General features: G+C 40.6%; 2 protein-coding genes across 2 annotated transcripts in view; one reads left to right on the top strand and one right to left on the bottom strand.

The window, feature by feature from the left end:
* The first annotated feature begins 1,657 nt into the window (after positions 1 to 1,657).
* Positions 1,658 to 9,901, top strand: CRYBA1 (crystallin beta A1). Its single transcript, XM_055257503.2, has 6 exons — positions 1,658 to 1,776; positions 4,081 to 4,145; positions 5,132 to 5,250; positions 7,493 to 7,634; positions 9,060 to 9,202; positions 9,614 to 9,901. The coding sequence occupies exons 1-6, from the start codon at positions 1,746 to 1,748 to the stop codon at positions 9,759 to 9,761; spliced, it is 648 nt and encodes a 215-aa protein (XP_055113478.1). The 5' UTR covers positions 1,658 to 1,745; the 3' UTR covers positions 9,762 to 9,901.
* A 1,650-nt stretch (positions 9,902 to 11,551) lies between these two features.
* The window catches only part of NUFIP2 (nuclear FMR1 interacting protein 2), a 38,383-nt gene continuing 24,767 nt past the window's right edge, over positions 11,552 to 25,167 (bottom strand). The window contains exons 3-4 of the mRNA XM_055257480.2: positions 23,309 to 23,341; positions 11,552 to 20,277 (exon numbers count right to left, since the gene is read on the bottom strand). Of these exons, the coding sequence (XP_055113455.2) occupies positions 20,225 to 20,277; positions 23,309 to 23,341 (86 nt within the window). The 3' untranslated portion in view covers positions 11,552 to 20,224. The remainder of the gene's footprint in view (positions 20,278 to 23,308; positions 23,342 to 25,167) is intronic.

The raw sequence follows: 25,167 nt of genomic DNA, 5'->3' as shown, positions 1-25,167 counted from the left end.
GTCTCAAAAAGAAAAAAAAAATTGGTTTTGAAGGTGTGGATGGCAGGAATTCTCGCCCCTGGCCTGGGTGAGCTAGAGGGGAGAAGCAAGGACATCTAGGTCCCTATCACCGCTTGCCTAGACAACTTCACGGGAAGGCCCCTGGGAATCTGAGATGGAGCAGGTGAACCCTTTACATCTAGATGGTGAGTCCAAAGGAGGTATTCAGAGGGTTGCCTTCTTCCCCTTCCTACTGCTGCCGAACGATGACCCGCAGGCTGAAAGAGCCCTTTCCTCCTGGAACCTGGCCTGTTTGGGAGCAGAATGGTGAAAGGAATTAACATGGAAGACAAAGGGACAGGCAGCCAAGATCATTTGAGGAGGAAAAATTGCTTCATTTCTAGGCTCCTTCCCCTTTTGAAACAGATAAGTTACATCCATTATATGCTCAGTGTTTATATTCAGAACTGCAGTTCTAGCCAGGGGGGTCTCTTTCCTCTCCCGGAATTTTTTGGGCCATTTATGCATTACTCCTGAGGGAGGGGCAGTGCAGGACAGTGACTTTGGTGTTGGTTAGAACTGGATTTGAGTCTTGGCTCTGCGATTATAAATATTGTGACCTTAGGCAAGTCACTTGATTGTTCTCTGTCTTAGTTTCTTCATCTGGAAAATGGAGGTGAAAATAGCACTGTTGTGGTGGCTGTGGAAAAGTATTTCTTTCTTTTGTTGTGGAAAAGTATTTAATTCAAACTTTTTAAGTAAAGCACTTAGCACATGTCTAATATATAGGAATTATTCAATAAATGGTTTAATTCTTTTTTTAAAAACCCAAAAGTTATAGCTCCAAAATTTTAAAAGAAAATTGCAAAATTAAAAGGAATATTTAATAAAATAGCTACAGAGAGACTCATGTCTGCTAGTCAACTATAATTGAGGTCAACTCTTTTTTTTTTTTTATTAATTTTTTTTGCATACAAAAACAATAAACATTTTCTAAAAATACATACAAACAAAAAGATGCGTATCAAACATATTAGGAAGGTTGCACATGGGAAGTCGGGGAATAGAAATGGGGGTGGGAGTTAAAATAAATGAGAGAGGGACTTTATATGGATCAGTGATAATAACTCAATCCTCTATTTGACAAAGAAGAGGGAGAAGGAAGAGGAAGAAAAAGAAAGTGGGATAAAGGATCAGAAAGGGAGGAAAATAGAAAAAATTAGAGTATGTAATTGAGGTCAACTCTTACATAGTTATATATAAATACAGCATAATAAAGATTCCCAAGAATATAATGAACCATTTTTTCTCATATTGAGTTTAGAATTACAATAATTCTTTCACATTTTTAAACAACAAGAAATGCACATCCTGTATGGAAGTGAGGTGCATTTTGATGTGTTTTATATGACATGGGGTCTCCCAGGGTCTTAGGGTCTTAGGAAGATCCCAAGGTGGTGTGAGGAACCTGGGGAAGGACAAGAGACAAATACTCATGGCAGAGACCTCTGTCCTCACCCCCTAGCTGCTCTGAGATTAAGAAAGGCTAGAGCAGCCAAGGCCTGCAGCAGCCAGCCATGCCCACAACAGAGGGGCCTCTCTGGATTTCTGTATCCCTGGTTTAAACAAAGGCCCGAGCAAGCTGAGCCACCAAAGCTCTGGGGATCATGAGGAACAAAGGCAGAGGGAGAGCAGAGTGCTGACAGGGCCAGAGGCCAGAGGCCGCAGGGCTATAAAGAGGAGAGCCACAGAGCAAGTGGTACCAGATGGAGACCCAGGCTGAGCAGCAGGAGCTGGGTGAGTAAGGCCCTCAGGGTGCCCTTGCCCTTCCTCTCCTTGCCCTGCAGAGACATGCCCAGGAGAGGGCCCAGTTCTCCTGCCTAGTGTGTAGAGCCTTCTAGGGTGGCTGGAGAAGAGTGGGGCACTCTGGCGGAAGGCAGCCTTCTCTTGTCACCCCAAGAGGAGTCACTTATATAGCAATAACCACTGCCCTAGCAACTAAGGCTGGGGGATGGGCATGGGCCCCCAAGAAATGAGCAGGGAGAAGGTGTGGGGGCAGGACCTGGGAAATGTTGCTTATTCAGAGATTCAGAATGGAAAAATATATTACAGAGTTTACATGCGTCATTCCTGGGCCCAATACCAGCCAGGAGGAGGGCCATGAATATCTGTCCTAAGAAACCTAATACACACCTGCCTGTCTTCCTTCTTCCCTTCCTCCGCCCTCTTTTCCTTCCTCTTTCTTGCTCTGTCCTTCCTTTTTTTAAACTCATCCTACCATCTTTACTATCTACCTAACCTCTGTGAGCCTCAGTATCCTCATCTGTAAAATGGGGATAATGATAATTCTTAATTCATAGGCTTTATGTGAAGATTAAATGCGTGAATGCATGTAAAGCATTTAAAACAGGGCTGGACATGTGGATAGCCATTGTTGAGTGTTAAGCATTGTAACTCTTTTCTTCTTCACTTTCCTTCAATAAGTCTTTTTCAATGTCCCCCAATCCCTCATCCCCACATGTGCTCAGCACGATGCTATACCAATCCCCCAGAAGACCCAGGCCTTGCCATTGAGGTGCTCACCAGGACATCCAACCAGAACACAGATTGGTACTGTGATGAGTGCTAGAAATCAAGAAAGCAAGCAAGTGGCTGTGGGCTGGAGAAGGCAGGAAAGCCTGAGGAGGCAAGGTCAAGGCTGGGTAGGATCTAGGAGATAGAAAAGCAGAAAGGAATGGCAGGGCATGGTGGCTCATGCCTGTAATCCCAGCACTTTGGGAGGCCAAGGCGGGCAGATCACCTGAGGTCGGGAGTTCAAGACCAGCCTGACCAACATGGAGAAACCCCGTCTCTACTAAAAATACAAAATTAGCTGGGCGTGGTGGCACGTGCCTGTAATCCCAGCTACTAGGGAGGCTGAGACAGGAGAATCTCTTGAACCTGGGAGGCGGAGGTTGCGGTGAGCCGAGATTGCGCCATTGTACTCCAGCCTGGGCAACAAGAGTGAAACTCCATCTCAAAAGAAGAAAAAAAAAGAAAAAGAAAAGCAGAAAGAGGCCAGATAAGGATGAGACCGTGAAAGGTTATGAGGGAGTTTGGGGCTTGGGATCCTGGCATGGCTGGCTGTTTGGCCAGTCACATGAGGGGCCTGGCCTAGGTGGTTGCCAAAGAGTTTATATTGCGGACAGAGGCAATGCTATCATCTGAAAGCAAATGAGAGGACAGGGTCACAATGCTTGTCAGTGCTTTACCTGCATTATTGTTTCTGATCCTTGTTTTGTTTTTGTTTTTGTTTTTTTTTTTGAGATGGAGTCTCACTCTGTTGCCCAAGCTGGAGTGCAGTGGCATGAACTCAGCTCACTGCAACCTCTGCCTCCTGGGTTCAAGTGATTCTCCTGCCTCAGCCTCCCGAGTAGCTGGGACTGCAGGTGTGTGCCATCATACCCGGCTAATCTTTGTATTTTTAGTAGAGACAGGGTTTCACCACGTTGGCCAGGCTGGTCTCAAACTCCCGACCTCAGGTAATCCACCCGCCTCGGCCTCCCAAAGTGCTGGGATTACAGGCGTGAACCACAGTGCCCGGCCTATTATTTCTGATCTTTACAATAACTGCATGTCGAAGCTTTACCAATGGAAAAACTGAGGCTCAGGCTGGGCGCGGTGGCTCACGCCTGTAATCCCAACCTTTGGGAGGCCGAGGTGGGTGGATCACTTGAGGTCAGGAGTTCGGGACCAGCCTGGCCAACATGGTGAAACCCCCATCTCTACTAAAAATACAAAAACTAGCTGGACATGGTGGTGCACGCCTGTAGTCCCAGCTACATGGGAGGCTGAGGCAGGAGGATCACCTGAGCCCAGGAGGCAGAGGTTGCAGTGAAGTGAGATTGCCCCACTGCACTCCAGCCTGGATGACAGAGCAAGACCCTGTCTCAAAATAGCAACAACAACAAAAACCCCAAGGCATAGCTAGTGAGCAGCAGAGCCAGAATTCCAACCAAAGTCTGTCTTGCAGACTTCAAGTCTCCTTTACCTTTCGAGGCATTCCCTCACCTCACCCTCCTCCCCAGAGGCCACATCATTCGTGTGTGCTCTGTCTTCCAGAAACCCTTCCGACCACCAAGATGGCTCAGACCAACCCTACGCCGGGGTCCCTGGGGCCATGGAAGGTAAGCCCACCCCCATCACATCCAACAGGGCAGGGGTGAGATGCTGCACAGAGCAGGCCCCAGGCCTGTGCTCGTCCATAAGGCAGTGACTGACCAGAAAAACCCCAGTTTGTAGGGGAAAGGTCCACACAAGCTCCAGTGCTGTCGAAGGAAGGATCTCTCTGTGGACGCCAATGATGAGTGGGAGATGATACCTAGTTTCCTAACTCCTCTCTCCTCCCCACTAAAGTCATCTTAAAATACAGCAGCCCAGCAATGGTTATGTCCATGGAGAAAATGAGGGCCCATAAAGATAGCGAGACTCCGTTTCAAAAAAAAAAAAAAAAAAAAAAACAAGATATTTACTACTAGATCCCAAATAAATTACAGGACTCAGCCTCCCAGCCTGAGGTTGGCTTTAACCATTGGCCGAAGTGGCTGACCCTCAGGCCTCTCATTGGCCTCTCTCCAACACTCCCCACTCTCCTCATTGGGTCAACCCTGAGGCCAGCTCACAGCTTTGGGAGTGGTCCTCTGGCCAGGTCCACAAGCCAGGTTTTAGCTCAAAGTACAAAAAGCGTTGACCATAACTCTCCTTTACACTCTAGGTTTCTGTAGGGGGTGTGGCTGGAGAAGCTAAGAATCTATAAGGAGCTCCTGGGACTCCCAGAATCCTGGCCTCTGGGTCATGCTTATGAAGGAACTGTGGTGGAATGGGAGCCCATAAGTCCTTGGCCTGTCCATTGGTCTAGATATTATCCCTGGCAGACCATTTCTATCATAAACCAATCCTCCCTCCACCTCATCCCTACTCTGGGCAAATGAACACCAACTAGTGGCATTAATTCAAACCCCTTCCTGCCCTGTCTACCCTGGAAGAGACCCCATCAGGCATCCCGGGCTACAGCTGGTAACCAAGCAAAGAGTCAGACTTAAGTTAAGCTGTTGACCTGGGCCTCTGTTTTTCCTGATGTTCTAGCTCTCTTGCCCATTCAATCTCATTTCAGATAACCATCTATGATCAGGAGAACTTTCAGGGCAAGAGGATGGAGTTCACCAGCTCCTGTCCAAACGTCTCTGAGCGCAGTTTTGATAACGTCCGGTCCCTGAAGGTGGAATGTGGCGCGTGAGTATGGACTTCTGCAGAACCGCAGCCCCTTATTTCAGGTCCCTTCAGACATGGGACCATAGAGTGGGGATAGGGGAAGAAGGATGTTCCCCTAGGCTCTAGTCATTTCTCGGAGAGAGGCCTCGAAAGAAATCACTACATGCATAATTTAGTAAGCCAAAGCTAGAAGGAACATGAGGTTCTCAGTGGCATGGTACTAGATTTCAGGGGCTGGATAAAGAAATACATACAATGGGGTGGGGCAGTGGCAATAATCAAAATTTTGCTTCTGGAGCTCACAGGCTGCTACCTCGGGTGCCCTCAGAACAGCCACAAGACCCTTGAGTTTTTCTTGCCTGCAGAAAATTGGTAGAGAAGAAAGTGTCAAGTGGCTGCCTTTTCTTTTTTTTTTTTTTGAGACGGAGTCTTGCTTTGTCGCCCAGGCTGGAGTGCAGTGGCGCGATCTCGGCTCACTGCAAGCTCCGCCTCCCAGGTTCACGCCATTCTCCTGCCTCAGCCTCTCCGAGTAGCTGGGACTACAGGCGCCCGCCACCACGCCCGGCTAATTTTTTGTATTTTTAGTAGAGACGGGGTTTCACCGTGGTCTCGATCTCCTGACCTTGTGATCCGCCCGCCTCGGCCTCCCAAAGTGCTGGGATTACAAGCGTGAGCCACCGCGCCCGGCCAAGTGGCTGCCTTTTCATGGCTAACTCTCCTCCTGCATATCCCAGAGCAGACACTGTTAGCTAATTTCTTTATGAAAAGAAAACCTTAACCCCATGACTCCAGAGACATATTAGCTCCTGATTCATCTTTCAGGCAGTTTCTTGTTGATGGTTAATCTTGGTGAGGGAGACCCTCTCATTTTTCTCCTCTGACTCTTGGCAGAGTAGTTGAGGCCTTTATCATTAGCCTGAAAATACCTAAGGAAAAGACTCCTCCTTGACTAGGCAGAATTGGCCTTGCATGTGGATAGGCTTCCACAAGTTACTTGCCACCAAAATTAAGCTCTTCAGTCCTTTAAAAGATGTAACACTTTAAGGTGTCATCACTAACTGAGACCCAATTGTGAAAAACTGAGGTGAACTCCATCTTCTTGCCCTGAAAGTTCTCCTGATCATAGATGGTTATCTGAAATGAGATTGAATGGGCAAGAGAGCTAGAACATCAGGAAAAACAGAGACCCAGGTCAACAGCTTAACTTGAGTCTGACTCTTTGCTTTGTTACCAGCTGTAGCCTGGGATGCCTGATGAGGTCTCTTCCAGCGTAGACAGGGCAGGAAGGGGTTTGAGCTGAGTGTTTCAAGTTTTAAGTATAGGTATGGGGCACTAGGAGAAAGAACTCGCAAGTCACAGGAAAAAAAAAGACTAGTAATCCATCAGTTGCTTGTTCATCCCTGTGCTTTCTTAAGAAGAAGCCAACAGGTTTGGCTTGAGCCAAAGCAATAGTCCAGGGGTGTCTAATCTTTTGGCTTCCCTAGGCCACACTGAAAGAATTGTCTTGGGCCACATAGAGTTAACAACAACAACAAAAAACTCATAATGTTTTGAGAAAGTTTACAAATTTGTGTTGAGCTGCGTTCAAAGCTGTCCTCAGCTGCATGCAGCCCTTGGGCAACAGGTTGGACAAGCTTGCAATAGTCAGTCACTAGATCCTGAAACAGGTAGAGAATAGGTGATTTGGAGAAAAAGAAAAAAAAATGTTTTTTTGAGACGAGGTGTCACTGTTACCCAGGCTGGAGTGCAGTGGCACAATCATGGCTCACTGCAGCCTCCACCTCCAAGGCTCAACCCTCAGCCCCCTGAATAGCTGGGACTGCAGTAGTGGGTCACCACGCCTGGCTAATTTTTGAGTTTTGTAGACGGGGTTTCGCCATGTTTCCCAGGCTGGTCTCCAACTTATGGGCTCCAGCGATCTGCTTGCCTTGGCCTCCTGAAGCGTTGGAACTACAGGCGTGAACCACCACACCCAGCCAGGAAATATAATTTTAGATTGGCTTTGCTAATACACTTCACTCAGACCAGTGAAGTAGATAGACCCTTTCAGTGATAATCCCCAAACAAATATTACATTCACTAACCTGCTTAGTATACCTGTCAACTCATTCCTCAATTCTTGTGACAAATTACTTCGTACAGCTCTACTAGGATTGGCTTGATATTTTACCCCACTATTAACTTATCTAAAACAAAAGATGCCTTCTCCCCAAGACCATATAGGCTTCGAACACCATGAACAAACACTACATGTCTTTGGCAGCTGGATTGGTTATGAGCATACCAGCTTCTGTGGGCAACAGTTTATCCTGGAGAGAGGAGAATACCCTCGCTGGGATGCCTGGAGTGGGAGTAATGCCTACCACATTGAGCGTCTCATGTCCTTCCGCCCCATCTGTTCAGCTGTGAGTCTCTGAAATTTCCACTTCTGTGCATATGAGGGATGGGACAAGAGGGTGTGGACAGACTGACGTTCATGCTATTTCTCATCAGTTATGCTGAATGTGGCAGGAAAAAAGACAAAAGTAAAAAAAGAGAAAACATCACTTTATTCTCTAAGCCTGCTATTTGATTTTTCTCCACCAGGTGGTACTTCCCTTAAGCTAAAACTAAGGGTCTTACAGGTGGCAATAAGTGGATATTCAAGAGCCCAGTAAACTTGTGAAACACTAGTAAATGAGTGAAAGTGCTTACCCTGTAGCAAAAAGTAAACCCTTGGCCAGTTAAATTTCAATCTGTGTAACATTTTTACTGCAGAAACAGGAAAACGCTGAAGTAACCTTTCAGTAAGTGGGAATGATTGAAGAAATAGGCAAGTCTTCCAGTATCGATCTACATTGATTGACAATAATCTTCTTGTTCTGCACACTTAAGTATTACTCAATAATGCATCAGGCTGGGATGTTTCTGGTCTTTGGAAATAGTTCAAGCAGAAAGCAGGATGACCTTAAGGGGTGTGTTGAAAATGATCCCTGTATTAGGAGTTAGGTTGAGTTAGAACCTTTCCAAATATTCAGTCTATGTGTGAGTTTCTCGTGATTTTGGTTAATAATCTCACCTTGGTTCAAAGTCTTGCCAAAATTCAACTGGTGGAGAAGTTAACCTAAATAGCTCTAATCCAAATAAATAGTTCCCTGTCTGGAAATTATTTCAATCTCACTTTTAAAAACATTTCATTTGCCCACCCTAAGGTATAACTGACATACAGTAAAATGCACAGATCCTAAGTGAATATTCTCATGAGTTCTGAAAAATATATAGATCCATGTAACCAACACCCTAACCATATAAAGAACATTTCATCATAGTTCCCTGGTGTCCCTTTCCACTCAATTGCTCCCCTATCACTTTCTATTACCAAACAGTTTTGTCCATTTTTTAAGTTCATACAGGTTAGTCTCTGCCTTTTTAATGCTGTGTAGTATTCATGTCCCCTACTGGACATACAGGTTATTTCCAACAACACACATACACACGCAAGCGCACACATACATATTTGGGCTTACTTTTTGTATTAATTTGTGAGATCTTTTTTCACATTAGTGAATATTAATCCCTTGGTTGGCTGCATTTTGTTAGTACTTTTCCTCACTGTCAAATCCTCTTCATTGTTCCAAAATAGTGTATCAGTTATTTGTACATTCTAAATGTTATGGTATTTAAACTGGAATAAACAAAATTATGGGTAACTTTTTTCTCACAAATCTGTTGCCTTTATCTTTTTATCATGTGCTTCCTTGTGTAATCCAAAAAAGTGTTTCAATTTTGAAACATATGATGATAGCCATAGCACTAGTACTAAACATTTTTAAACAATTTCTGAATTACAGAATCATAAGGAGTCTAAGATGACTATCTTTGAGAAGGAAAACTTTATTGGACGCCAGTGGGAGATCTCTGATGACTACCCCTCCTTGCAAGCCATGGGTTGGTTCAACAAGGAAGTCGGCTCCATGAAGATACAAAGTGGGGCGTAAGTACAAAAACAGGGTTGGAATATATTTCAAAGTAACTCCTGGGGTTGCATCAATGGTTATGTTTTAATCAGATTTCATACGTATCGGTATAGATGTCACATTCTAGTTCTACATAATTTTGAATCTCAAGTTATTTATACCAACTACCACTTAAGGTTGCAGATTTATCTCCCCCAGACATGCCTCTATGCAAGAATTTACGTTTACTTATACCTCTTTTGATGATTAAGGCTAATTAGCTATAGCCATATTATGCTTACAAATAGTGCCTGACACATTTAGGATGGCTATTTTTTTCTAAGCCTAAAAGCATCTCATACCATTGTGTTGAGTAAAGAGGCTCAGGTTTTGGGGTATTAACCAGATTCCTAATTAGTTTTAATAAAAATGTACTTTGAATTTCCTAGCTGGGTTTGCTACCAATATCCTGGATATCGTGGGTATCAGTATATCTTGGAATGTGACCATCACGGAGGAGACTATAAACATTGGAGAGAGTGGGGCTCTCATGCCCAGACTTCGCAGATCCAATCGATTCGCCGAATCCAAGAGTAGCTGATTAAAAGCTCCAAGTACGATAATTCCTCAAGCATGAGACCTTGCTAAGCACTCTAGAATAAGTTTTATGTTCTGCTCACAGACATTGCTTTCATGTTAGCTGCTGAAATCCACAATAAACGTCATTTAAAAAAAAACTTTGTAGACTGAATTAACTACCATGCTTCACATAAATCACACCTAAGTGGATGAGAATTTTTTTATTTTTTATTTTTTAGATGTTTTGCTCTTGTTGCCCAGGCTGGAGTGCAATGGCGCTATCTCGGCTCACCACAACCTCCGCCACCCTGGTTCAAGTGATTCTCTGTCTCAGCCTCCCGAGTAGCTGGGATTACAGGCATGTACCACCACACCCGGCTAATTTTGTGTTTTTTTTTCTTTTTGGAGACGGAGTCTCGCTCTGTGGCCCAGGCTGGAGTGCAGTGGCGCGATCTCAGCTCACTGCAAGCTCCGCCTCCCAGGTTCACGCCATTCTCCTGCCTCAGCCTCTCCGAGTAGCTGGGACTACAGGCGCCCGCCACCATGCCCGGCTAATTTTTTGTATGTTTAGTAGGGACGGGGTTTCACCATGGTCTCGATCTCCTGACCTCGTGATCCGCCCGCCTCGGCCTCCCAAAGTGCTGGGATTACAAGCGTGAGCCACTGTGCCCGCCCTAATTTTGTATTTTTAGTAGAGATGGGGTTTCTCCATGTTGGTCAGGCTGGTCTCGAACTCCCGACCTTAGGTGATCCGCCCGCCTCGGCCTCCCAAAGTGCTGGGATTACAGGCGTTAAGCCACCACGCCTGGCCTGTGGATGAGAATTTTTTTTGTTGTTGAGACAGGGTCTCACTGTCACCCAGGCTAAAGTGCAGTGGTGTGATCTGGCTTACTGCAGCGTCGATCTCCTGGGCTCAAGTGATCCTCCTGCCTCAGCCTCCTGAGTAGTTGGGACTACAGGTGCCTGCCACTATGCCTGGCTAATTTTTGTACTTTTTGTAGAGATGAGGTCTCACTGTGTTGCCCAGGCTGGTCTCGAATTCTTGGGCTCAAGTGATACACCCACTGTGGCTTCCCAAAGTGCTGGGATTACAGGTGTTGAGCCACTGCACCCACCTGGATGAGAATTTTTTAAGTCAAGCTTCCATAAAACTCCACATTCTCTTTTGTGTCCTTGCAAGTCACTCACCAGGCCAAGGACAATTATTCCTTATCTCAAAGAACAATAAAGCATATGACCTAAATGTTATCAATCTCTATAGTGACTGACACTTTTGGTAAATGTTTTTATGTCCTTTCCTCCCGTCTCCCGCTCTTTCTAATAATGTTGAAGTTGGCATTGATTTTCCTTTCACCTTGTGACAAATCAGTACTAAAGAAACAGGAAGTTTCTCCAGTGTGTACTGCCACATATTTCAACATAAAGTTATGAATAAATCCAGAATCTTGGCAGCTTAACATTCTAGTTGCTCAACTGCTTAGCTCAATTTTGATTTATTTCAATTGGAAGAGCATAAGGCTTAATGTCCTGCAAAAAGGCAGGATAGCTCTGGATTTTTCAATAAACAAGCTAATTCTAAGCACTGTAAAAACCTGTATGGTTAAAAAAATTTAAAAAAAATCACAGGACCATAGTACACTTAAGACTTAAATTCTTCACATATTTGACCCTTTGGAAAAAAATCATTATCAATGTCACAAACTTAGTTTTCAGTTTTTTTTTTTAAATTTTTTATCAGCTGAATTTAAGATTAGTCAGTAAAGACTTTTTAAAAAATTAAAGCACACAAAAGATAACAAACACCTCAGAAACTTTAAAATTTTTTATTCAACAATGTACACTTATTGTCTCTCAATTTGATCTACAAATTTCTCAAGTTTTTTTTTCTGATAAAATAAGTAAATCTGGGTATGGTTGTAGAGTGTTTGTAATTTATATTTTTAAAACACTGAACATGATGAAGACATCAGTAAAGGAAGATCATCACGTAACTGACACTTCCTCAGAATCCATGACATCAGAAACAGCTACAGCAAATACCTAAGCATTTAGCAAAAAGGAAAATTTCTGGTCACTGTTCTTATATCTAGAAAAGATCTATATTTTTGACTGGGCAAAACAAACATTGAAACTTTTTTTTGAGGGGGGGAACATCCTTTAACATAACTGTACTCCACTTATTATCCATTCCCCCAGATTAAGAGGTAACTCAGCTCCTAAGCGCCTCTGCACAAGACAGAGAAATTACTTTGCTCTTCCAATAGGTTCTAAGACTGAACATAAAGAACTACTGACAGATGCGGAAGAGGAACCATAGCCATCTAAATGCCTGCTACACTCCTGCATTTCTGCCTCTTAAGGCCATGCAATTAATTATGGGTCACCTTTTGAGTCTTAACTGGATAACTTAGTTTTTAACTGCCACTATCAATGAAGATACATATAGAAGGGTTTTGCTGTGTCCTCAAAGGCAACAATATACTTGATGAAGAAGTAACCCTCTTCTGTATATTGAAAAAGCTATAAAATTGAAATATTTATTTTATATGTAGGAGCATAGGGAAAATGCTATCAGTAATATCTTCTACTTAAACATATTAGCCTCTCCTACAAAGGTTCTGAAGCAATTAAAAAAAAAAAAACTTTAAAAAAGATGATTTGACAAAACCTGGGTAGTACATCTACACATTATAAGTACACATACACAAAGTAAAGCTATTTAGTACATGCAGATTGCAGCACTTGAACCAAATGTACCCAGTTTCTAAACTTGTTCTAATCAGCTTGGGCAATTTTTTAAAAGATACACGTTATCTTTAAAACAACCTGTGCTTTGATCTTACAAACAACTGAATAATTCTAATCTTAAACCCGTCAATTCAGTAAACCAAATTTATGCTAAAGCCAAGGTAAAAGGCTATCCTACCTTTAAACCAGCTTAAAGACATAAAATCGTCACCAAGTTCCATATGACAAAAAAGGGTCTTTCAGTTTGAATTACTTTCCATTTCTATTTGATCAAATAAACCAAAATATTACTAAGGAAGAGCATCCAATGATTTGTAAAGCTGATAAAACTGCCCTGTTTCAAGAAAAGCCCTTTAATAGATACAAGTCAAGCTCTCGTTTAAATTGAACTTTATTAAAATAGGTGCCAGTTTTCCTCTCTCCTAGTTCCACTGATGAGCTAACCCAACTGTAACTTTGAGCCAAGTTTCCAAAGATGGTAAAGCTAAGAACAGCAAAGTATTAAGGACAAATCGGTCACTTTTGGTAATGACACACAAATTAAACTTTCAAAACATGTGCATAGCTTTATTCATCTACTTAGATCTAACCTTTTCACGGAGCTTCGGCAAAATTCAAGTGTGCAAAATGCATTTCTAAAACGTAATGCAAGCAAAGCTTTCACATTTACACTGGCAGGAGATACAGAGAGAAACTAACAAGTCACATTAGGGAAAATTCAGATCTTTTTTTTTAATGACAAGAATTGCACAGTTTATTATTTTGAGACAATTGTTGCAGACATAAATATTTAAAATTTTCTAAGCAAGGTGCTTTTAACAAAATTTTTAAAGTTGGAAAGAGCTGATAACTTGGATTATAGCTCACACAGAATTCCAAATTAAAGTGGACTCCATTATCTCCCTATATTTTGCAAACAATGCTTTGTATAACACTTCTTTAAAACACTAAGAAACAGCAAGCTGAAACTTTTTTCAAAGCACACAAGAAATGTTTACTTGAAGAAGGTGCCGAGGGGAGAAGAAAAGGGAGTGAAGAATCCTTTTACTATTTCCCACTACAGGACAGCCACTAACAGACTAAGAACAAAAAAGATACAACAAAAAAAGTAAATCACTTCCCCAGCTTATAAAATAGTTCCAGTTTGACAAGATCTGTAACTTTAAACAGAGAGCACCAGTTGGGCAATAGAATGAGCATTTCATACTGCATAAAAATTAGTGAGGTGGTAAGAACCATCAACTATCTCAGGTATTACTACATGGCGTTTCCAAATTTTTTTTTTTAATATACATGCAAGGCACATTGATATAAAAATAGATCTCTGGCCAACAAATATATTAAATAAGCAAATTAAAATTTTGGCTTTGCGATATTGGCAACATCAAAATATAACCAGACAGCTTTGGCCCACACATCTTTCTCATATTCCTCCACCTCATTTGGTGTTTCCCACCCATTATTTTGGGTTCAATCACCTTCAAGTTTGGGTATGTGCTTGAGAAATGACTTTTCTTCTTGTCAAGTAGCATTAACTAAAGTTTTCCTTTGCTAAGTAACAAGACAAGAGAAACAGATAGTTGGAGTTTTGACTGATTTGATTTAAACTAAATCTGATTGGTTCAGGGCAGTATTATTTCTCCTCTATATACAAACAAAAAATAAGTCCCCAGCTTACATAGACAAATGTTTTCTAAAAGATCAGCAACAAATCAATGACACCACGTCCTTTAAGCCATTCTTCCCAATTCCTCTTTCTGAGGCAGAGAGAGGGAGTAATAGAAACAAAGCTAAGATTTAAACTATTTTCAGTAGTAGAAGACATTTAAGGCCAAAAAGTGTACTATTAACAGAATTCTTATATTCCTAAGTTATTGTCTTTCATAGGACAATATCAGCTAAGAATTAGTTACTTGTACTGATTCCCTCCCAAAGAGAATTTTATAATTCACTCACTCTTGTTAGTGGCTGTGCTACACGAAAGGTATCAAAGCAACCTATGGTATATGTATGGTATATAGTAATGTAAAAAGTGCATCACATTCTTGATTTTCAGTTTCTCATAGCAGCAGCAGGATTAATCTAAGACAGAAAACAGTTGTATTTTCATTCTTAAAATGCAACAATATCTAATGAAATGTATTCAAGATAATGAAAGGATCCTCCTCTATGAAGGATAAATGAAAACAGATTAATAATAATAGACAAACAGGGTAAACTAAAGGCATTCATTCATATTTACATATTAAAACCACTTTTGTTAACACCAAATCTTTACATCTAGCAAAAGAAATAAGCATTTTAAGAATAAAGCAGACATCACTAAAGCAGTATCCATTTTCAGAGCCTTTGATTAGCACCTGAGGAAAAAAGGGTACATGGAAAGCTATGTAATTTGCCCTCAAGTTAGTTTGTTGGAAGAGTACAACTTTGATATGCACTGAAAGTAAAACTAAATTGGAAAATAAATGTAGTTAGTTTAATAAGGCTGTAGAAAAGAGATACTTGGCCGGGCATGGTGGCTCACACCTGTAATCCCAGCACTTTGGGAGGCCGAGGCGGGCAGATTGCCTGAGGTCAGGAGTTCGAGACCAGTCTGGCCAACATGGTGAAACCCCGTCTCTACTAAGAATACAAATTAGCTGGGTATGGTGGTGTGCGCCTGTAATCCCAGCTACTCGGGAGGCTGAGGCAGGGGAATTGCTTGAACCAGGGAGGTGGAGGTTGCAGTGAGCCAAGATTGTGCCACTGTACTCCAGCCTGGGCAACAGACAGTCCGTCTCAAAAAAAAAAAGGGGGGGGGGGGACACTGCAGTATTATAAAATGGCTTTACAACTCTGGACATAACAAAATTGTATGGATAAATAGGGAAGTCTGAATCAGCAATCCCATCACATATGAGGATGGCTATTCCATAGTTTCTAGCCCATAACTGATTTACCATTCCCAATAATGCAAGAGCAACATACCAATCATGCTGCACTGGGTGTTTTTATTATGCAGACAACCGAAAATTCTATTCGCACTATTGCTGGCATCCTTTAACTACTTTAAGACCTTTCTTGAGCAGCAAAACAGTGTGAAATTTAAAACTCAGTAAAGCAGTGCTTTTGAGTGGAGCCAATGATTCATCACTCTCCCAGGTGGTCCTGGTTCTCACACAGGTGATGTATATTTTAAAAGAAACATTTTAAGATACCAAAACAGAAGCCCACCCTTTTCACCATGAAAGAATCTTGGCGCTCTGTTGATTAATTACATTAGTAAAAATAACATCGATATTAAGAACTGATGTTAAGCTATGTGCCTCTGGCAAACTTAGAGCAGCTATTTATGCTTCTAGTCTTTTCCTCTGCCTCTCCCTTTTAAACAAATAATCAAAATTTTGTGGCAGGTAAGGGGAGAAGAGCAAATCCTACGTTTTCCTTTCAAATCCAACAGTTAAGTCATGGGTAGGGTTATTAAGATACTGCCCTATTAGACTCTACCTTGACTGGTGTGGCATCAACCGATCTGACCCTAATGACCATTAATATTTGTCCTATAACATAACTGTTCTGCACAGTTAACATACAAGAGGGATCAGCTGTTATTTGAGGATGTGGCCCAATGGCATAACTATACTAATACCTGGAAATTGGACTTTTAACCTATTTCTCTGAAGAGAGCCTTGCAGGAATGACTCCCTCCTTATTTACAATGGAATTAAAATTGAGTAAAGTCCATTTCCAATAGCCATTTGCCAGTAGCCATTTGATACATGACGATTTCACACTAAATGGCTTATTTAAAAAAGTTTACAGCAATTACAAAAGATAAATCATTAGATGCCTCTGATGTGGGGAAGCAACAAGCCTAACAACCAAGTATGATATTATCACTATGTAACGTTTTTTCAAAATTTTTATTGTGGACAACTCCCATAGTTGAGGTTTGTCATATTTGCCCTACAAACTGTTATTTGTAAAAACAATGCAGCACTTTTCCTTTATGAAGTTTCTGCAGATTAATAACTAGGTAAGAGACGATTAAGGAGGACAACAAAATTCTAAAATGGAGAAACTCTCTGGCCATTTATTTCAAAGAAAAAAAAAATCTGTCATTAAATTCCTAGTTACTGGCTATCCCCTCCTAGAAAGTAGAGGAGGAAGGGCTGGCTACTATAGATGCTGTACACTTTACGTGAAGGTTCATTACTAAGGAGGTTAGAAGAAAGGCTATGTAATTAACTTCAGTTCAGCAAAGTGGGGGTGAATAAAGAGAAAGATAATACACCCTGTGTATTTTGTGGGAAAAGGGGATTATTGAGGACACCTACAAGAGTGGTATGTGACACAGAAGCCTACAATAATCAAAACAGATTTAAAAAGAAATCTTCACCCATAATTAGTATCTTCATAGCTATTAAAAAAATAGGTCATAATTTCATTCTTAGTGCCATTTTTCAATACTACCCTTTTAAGGATTTAAACCACCTGACTTTTTTCTGTGTAATGAAAACAAATGGCACAAAATAAATACAAGTTCATTCTCTGAATACTAATGTCTTATACACATTCATTTACTAATTTTTAATATCTCCATCTTTTCCTCACACACACTCAACACACACATACACACACACACACACCCCATTTTCAGTCTTTATAATGGAGGGATGTTAAAAATCCCCTCTAGACTGTATTTGGTTTATGCTACAGTACTAATACTCTGAGTTGAAGGAAAATTCTTTATACCAAACAATAACACGTTATTTAAATGTGCTAAATTGATCACAGCTGAAGTTTGTTTAGAAGCTTACACAAAATAATCAGAAAACAGATCAACTCTTAAGATTTTTTTTTTAATAAGTGCTCTGTAAGGAATTGTGTGAGGACGTAAGGAGAAAAATTGCAACAAATAGAGTTAAGTGTTACCAAACAGCACAAAGAGATTTGTCCCAAAGTCCTGCTTGTACCTAGGCAATTAAGTCTATTAACCTAATGCCCCCAAAATACTGACAGTTAATATGATGGGGCACTAGGGTTCTCAGAAAGTTAACAGACATTCCTAACTACATACCTCTAACCATATGATCAAGGAAATTTCAGTGGAGAAATCAAAGTGAAATGTTGCATTGTTTCATTTAGAAGTGAGACTCTCAAAAACCTTTGGACAGACAGAGAAGTGATACATTCTTTTTGGCTTCTCTGAACACTGAGGCCTGAGGGATATGGAAGGAAATTAGAAAAGCAATAGCTTTCTAAAGATGTTTAATCAAGTGTTGCTTCTAAGTTAAAAAGCCCAATTCAGGTGGGGGCTGGGTTTGTTTTTTGTTTTTTCCTTTTCAAATATATATTCATTCAACATCTGTATGTCACAAACCCAGAAAGTTTCTTGTGAGTTGTGAGACAGAAGAACTTTTAAAATTCCAGGCAAGCAAAATGGACATTTAAAAAAAGGGGACTGGAGAGGGGAATCTGGCCCTAAGGCGACAAGTGGTTACACAAGGCAATTGAACACACAGCAGAACTTTAAAACCTGTAAAACAAACTGGAGCCTTTTTTCCCTTTAATCAACCTTATATGTCTTTTTTTTTTAACTTTTTGAAAATTTTTATTTAAAAAAACACAAAAACACAGACTTTTTTCACTTCAGTTATGTGGTATGTTGCATTTTCCAGTTTGTTCAATGCTTTAAAGCTCAAGGATGCCTCTGCTTTCAATTGTACATGGGCCTGAAGCATCCTAGCTTTTGGCAAGCAGGCAGGAGACTCAACAAAAATCAAAATAGGAACAAGGCAGACTAAATGCAGGGCACATCTGTAAACATATTATACATTTGAAAATTACAATATCAGTAAAAGTGATACAGTTTACAGGTGAAATGAAACTATCTGGAACTGGCCTACCACAAGTTTCTGAACCTGGACTGATACAATAAGTTATTATATATATATATATATATATTATGTATAAAAAGTTTTGTTTACATCAAGTGGAATTGGCAATCCATGCTTATACTTTTAAAATCTAAGCAGGGCAGAAATCCAGACTAAAAAGATAGTTACTCTACTCTATGTTGAGTCCAACAGCTTCTTTCATGAACTACTTGTTTTAAAAGCCTCAAATAATCAACAAAACAAGAAAACCCATCCATACTACAGTCACTCAAAACTGGACATTTCTAGGGGTAGAGCAAAAGTAGTTACTTTCTCCCCAAATACCCCAGGGGATCCAGTCTACTTTTATCAGAAGACTACAACTCTTTATATAAATGCCCTGATATTTTAACCTGTATTTGACATACATGGATATACTAATTTCTGTGTGTGTGATGTGATGCTGTGTCAGGCCAGACAACTTGTTATTATGCTACTAACATCACCCAATCTCAATTGGACCCTTAATTTCTGCACACACACACACAAATTTATTTTAGCATGCTATACACAAGCTGCAGTGCAACAGGATGGCAATGTAATGATAAGACAGGGCTAATGTTTTTCTCTGCCCCAAAGAAAATTTCCAGAATTTCACATTATTTTCCTTAAAAACCCATCTTGCTCTAGTAATAAAATATATTTATTAAGATATAATTAGAAGCTAACAAGCTCAGAAGTACAGTTTGCATGAAAACACACCTTCTACAGTCAGGGTTTATTACCTTCTCACTGGCTAAAAACATGAAAAGTTTTAGTTTTCACGGACTTTTTTCTTCCCCTTTTAGATTTTGCTGAGAAATTAAAAGATAATTTACAGAAAGGTCTAAGTTTGTCTTAAATGGTTGATGAAAAACAAGGAAAACAGCACATTTAGTGTTAGTGACAGAGAGCAAGTCTGGAGCACCTACAGTTGAAAAGCAGAATATATTTTTGCTCCCAGTTATACAATTACATTAAAATATGGGCACAGGAATATTTTTCCAGATTGTATATCTAAGCCAATTGCTTGTTCTGAAACTTTTCTTTAAATGACACGCATAGATTCTTCAGTTGTTAAAGTCCAATATGTAACCGAAGCCAAGTTAACTATGTACCATCAACTATTCCAGAATTGTAGAACTTCAATGCCCTCCCCTATCCCCACCCCACAAAAAATAAATGGAAAGAAATAAAGTATTTCCCCAACACCCCACAGAGGCCGCTTAACTCCTGGCAAGACATGCAAATCATATTCGCTAAAAAAATACACCCTGCTAACTTCAAGGCATTTATCCAGCATTCTCGCAGGGCTTAAAAGTAAAACCAAAAAGATCAAGGGAGGAGTGGGGGGAAAATGTTGAATCATTCTGGGTTCCCCGTGATTAGTGTATCACTTCAGTCACAGAACAAGATACAGAAATCTTTTAAGTGGATTTGCCTTTCCAGTGGGTCATTTGTTGCCCAAGTTGATGACAGCAGGAACTTTAGAACCACACTTGTTAAGTCTGTATTCATTAATCACTTGCATTCACACTTAAAAACAAAAACTAACAGAAGAAAAAAAACCTATTCAGTACCGGAGATTAAATAACCATGTGTAGTCTCTTGAAATAAATTTGATTCCTTAAGAAGTCTAATTACTTTCAGTTGCCTTTTTTAAATAACTATATATATATATATATGTATATATATATATTTGTATATATTATCCTGTGATTCTACTTATGGTTCCTCTGCTGCGTTGAAGATCTAGGAGCATAAAAGCCTTGTGTCCCCCATGAACGATGGCTCTAATGCTGCAGAAAGGTTACAAATAGGCAGTCTGGTCCTTCATTGATCTGGACTATCCATGGCTTCATTGTAAGTGATTATCCTTTTGGGATCTAGAAAGGTTAAAAAAATAAATAAAAATAAGGTCTAGAATCTCAAAATGCCCATATTCCAATAACAATCCCAAATAACCATCATTTAAACTGCCCAATTTTTTTATGAAAACAGCACTTCAAGCCCATTTCCTCTTTGTACTAACACATGTATGATCCAGTTTCTCAACCTGGAAGTAGCTATTTGGAATTCCAATGAATTCCAAGTACAGGGTCCTCTAGCCAGTGAGAGCCTCAACTCCTACAGATCAGAGATGGTTGAGTTCACTTAAGGGTTTTATGTACTTCTACTGATTACAAAAGCAGTGTATTTGAAAACAGCAGCCAAAGAAAAAAGCTTGTCACCAATAATCCAATATTAAAAGAAACACTTGGATTTTTCTTTTGCTGTTCTCAGCAAATGAAGTCAAAATTTATTTTAACCAGTGTGGGAACTATCTAAGTAAAACCTGGCACCAAAACTTGACGTTAAATTAATTAGCAAAACTACCAATTCAGTCCTAATCAAGACTTACTCAATCTCCCACAGTAACACCAGCCTTTATTCTCAGCACTAACAAACGACTATGGATCTTTCAGATTCAGAATATAAAACTGTTAGAATGTGTCTGGAAAAAGACTCCAGGGTTATTCTAAATTCTTACTATTTAGCTGCATGCTCCCTTCTTCTGGAGGGGCACTGTTTTTATTATATATTATTATATATATTATATATATATATATATATACACACACACACACATATATAATTTCTACCTATCCTAAGAACTTTTTCAAGTATACATGCTTTAAAAAAAAAAAAAGGCAGGCCGGGCATGGTGGCTCACGCCTGTAATCCCAGCACTTTGGGAGGCCGAGGCGGGAGGATCACGAGGTCAGGAGATCAAGACCATCCTGGCTAACACGGTGAAACCCCGTCTCTACCAAAAATACAAAAAATTCACCGGGCGTGGTGGTGGGCACCTGTAGTCCCAGCTACTCAGGAGGCTGAGGCAGGAGAATGGCGTGAACCCAGGAGGCGGAGCTTGCAGTGAGCCGAGATCGCGCCACTGCACTCCAGCCTGGGAGACAGAGCGAGACTCCGTCTCAAAAACAAACAAACAAACAAACAAAAACAACAACAAAAAAAGGCAAGAGTCAATACAACTGGTCACCCAATGGAAAATGTTAAAGGCTTGAAAATAATATCGGAAAAACTCAAGTCCACTTCAGCTAAGAATCAATCCAGTTTAGTCCAGAGATAATAATATCCTTTCTGGGATTCCTAGGGCCACCCACTGGAAATCTGCCATGAAGAACATGCTCATTCCTAAGAGTTAACGGCCATTTTACAGTAAAGACAGGTAGGTCTACTTTGCAGGGTATATTTTCTTTTCCTTTTTTTTTTAGACGAAGTTTTGTTCTTGTTGCCCAGGCTGGAGAGCAATGGCGTGATCTCAGCTCACTGCAACCTCCATCTCTCGTGTTCAAGCGGTTCTCCTGGCTCAGCCTCCCTAGTAGCTGGGATTTACAGGCATGTGCCACCACGCCTGGCTGTTTTAATAGAAATGGGGTTTCACCATGTTGGCCAGGCTGGTCTTGAACTCCTGAACCTCAGGTGATCCACCTGCCTCCGCCTCCCAAAGTGCTGGGATTCCAGGCGTGAGCCACTGTGCCCAGCCTGCAGGGTGTATTTTCTAGTCTACGTTTTTCTCATTTGCATGGTAAGATACACAGAAAGTAACTCCAAAAGAAAGAGCAATGTTGGGAAATCAGGGGAACCTACATTCTAGTCCTGCCACTTTCTAGTTTACAGGAACCTCACTGGACCTCACTTTCCTAATATGTAAAATAAGAGAATTTCTACACATTTCAAGTCCTGAAATTCTAGGAATTTCACATCCATCTGAAATTCACTTATATTAATTAGCAAAGTAAATGAGGAATAGGATACAATTCAGTTACATGGTTCTAAAAACCCAAATCTACTGTGACTACTACAAAACTCTCACTTTATTTCATGTATTCCACAATAATCATATTTTAATATATTCAAGAAGAAGGCACACAATAATCAGGATAATCTATTTTAATTTCTAACCATCTTTTCAGAGAATATCCAGCCCAGATAAGGCTCCTATAACAGCTAATATTTTTCTGAACTATGAATTTCAATTCTTAGGCTATTTGTTGTCTACCACACAAATACAGAGAAAGACCAGCCAAAAGTGGAAATACTTATTCATGTTGGTTTCCTACATTAATAACATTTATGGCTTGTCTTACTTTCATAACCAGGAGGGGAAAAGAAAACATTCATGTCTTCATCTAGTAGGTAAATAATACTTTTATCTGTTTTTTTCACTTACAGTATTGCCCCATCCTCACCAGTCCTGGTACGGTAGTGTCTTTTTGTTGCTGTTTTCTTTTTTCATATTCACTCTTAATACTATTTTTTTTTTTTTTTTTTTTTTTTTGAGACGGAGTTTTGCTCTTGTTGCCCAGGCTGGAGTGCCATGGCACAATCTCGGCTCACCGCAACCTCTACCTCCCGGGTTCAAGCTATTCTCTTGCCTCAGTCTCCCGAGTAGCTGGGATTATAGGCGCCTGCCACCACGCCCAGCTAATTTTTGTATTTTTAGTAGAGACAGGGTCTCACCATGTTGGTCAGGCTGGTCTTGCACTCCTGACCTCGGGTGATCCACCCTCCTCGGCCTCCCAAAGTGCTAGGATTATAGGCGTGAGCCACCGCGCCCGGCCCTACTTTTTTTTTTTTTTAATTTAAAAAATAGAGACGGGGTCTGGCTATGCTGCCCAGGCTGGTCTTGAACTCCTGGACTTCAGCAATCCTCCCACCTTGGCCTCGCAAAGTGTTGGGATCACAAGCATGAGCCACTCTGCCCAGCTGCTAGTGCCTTTTCATTGCAGTTATTAAATAACTCAAAATACAAAGTCTATTTGGTAAATTACCACCCATCTGTTAATCCCACCCAAAAATAATGTCCAGTTGGTTACTTATTAGTGACATCTTAAGTAATCTAATCATTCTTACCTTGCTTCTGCAAATTCCAAATAGATTCCATTTCTGCAAAGAAAAAAAGAGAATTACATACTAAGTTTTGGTGAGCAAAGTCTGAAGCGATGCTTTTCATTTTAAATCTAAAAATCCTAGACTGATTACTGCCAGACTGGAGGTAGGGTTGAAAATGGCAAAATTCTATGAAGTTCAGACAAAGCATTCACATTTTCCTATAATTTTTTTTTTTTTTAAAAGAGACAGGGTCTTGCTCTGTTACTGCAGCCTCAAACTCCCAGGCTCAAGTTATCCTCCCACCTCAGCCTCTCAACTACAGCCGCATGACATCACACCCAGCTAATTTTTTTTTTTTCTTTTGGTAGAGACGGAGTCTGTTGCCCAGACTGGTCCTCCTGCCTCAGGCGTGAGCCTGGCTCCTGTAGTTCTTCTTTTGACCTCAAGTGATCTGCCCACCTCAGCCTCCCAAAGTGCTGGGATCACAGGCGCGAGCCACTGTGCCAGCCTGGCTGGCTCTTATAATTCTTAAGTGTCATGTAGATTATTATTATCTGAAATCAAATGCCAGCATAATTTTGTCTTCACAAATGGCAAGGATATGCAAGACACATGCTACAGATAAAATAATACTTCTCATAACAGCTCATCATTATTTAAAAAACACCAAGTATTTCTTGGTAATCCACTGACTCCTCAATGAGGTGCCCAAATTTTTTGAACAAAGCATTCATCAAGTTTGACTAATTAAAATTGATGTTTAATTAGTTTAACCATTCAGGCAAATGGTTCTAACCTCTAAACCACACCTCTTTTTTATTTTTATTTATTTATTTATTTATTTTTACCCCCGACATGGAATTAACTCTTGTTGCCCAGGCCGGAGCGCAATGGCGCGATCTCGGCTCACCGCAACATCCGCCTCCCGGGTTCAAGCAACTCTCCTGCCTCAGCCTCCCGAGTAGCTGGGATTACAGGCATGCGCCACCATGCCCAGTTAATTACGCCCAGCCCTAAACACACCTCTTATTTTAACCTTTAAGGTCAGAATGCCAATCCACATCTATTATTAATGGCACACAATCATTTGTTCTAATTTCATCCAAAATGTCTACAATGTGCTTAGTTTGGCATCTTAAAATGAGAAAATTATGTACATGTACAAATTATAGTGACATACACAGAGAATGCAGTTAAAAACTCTACCTGCGATACATGAAAGCTTCGGGGGGCTGTATATAGTCAACAGTAATTGACTATTACACAAGAACCAAAGAATTGGACCTTGAAAGGAAATATTCTATCTGGAGATTAACACAAACTACTTAGTAATACAAATGAACTATAACAAACGTTAAGGATAAGTAGTCTTCTGTGGTAATAAAACTATCATTTTGGAAGGACAAAAAGATTATTTTAACCCTGCTTAACTATTATATGTAACTACATTCCAATTTAACAGCAATCAATTATTAAAGAAAAGTAAAAGTGAAACTCATTAAGATGGGATACATCTAGACTAGGGTTACAGTTAAGGCACAACATAATCCCTCCGTAGGACAAAATAAGATACAGATCTAAAATTATTATTTTCTGATTGTATGTGTATAAATAGGGGTAGGGAATGGTAGAATCATATTCCTATCTCTCTCCCTACTCCCCTAGCAAAAATTAAAACTCTATGTAAAAACCATTTTTTTTTTTTTTTTTGCACAGGGGGACAAGGTCTCGCTCTATAGCCCAGGCTGGAGTACAGTGGCATAATCATGGCTCACTGCGGCCTCAATCTCGTGGGTTCAAGCGATCTTGCCTCAGCCTCCCAGGTAGCTGGGACCACAGACACATGCCATGTGTAGAGATGGGGTCTTGCTATGTTGCTC

Source organism: Symphalangus syndactylus, chromosome 20 (assembly GCF_028878055.3).
Source record: "Symphalangus syndactylus isolate Jambi chromosome 20, NHGRI_mSymSyn1-v2.1_pri, whole genome shotgun sequence".
Taxonomy (NCBI): Eukaryota; Metazoa; Chordata; class Mammalia; order Primates; family Hylobatidae; genus Symphalangus; species Symphalangus syndactylus.
Note: the sequence above shows the minus strand (reverse complement) of the source record. Positions and strands in the feature narration are given on the sequence as shown.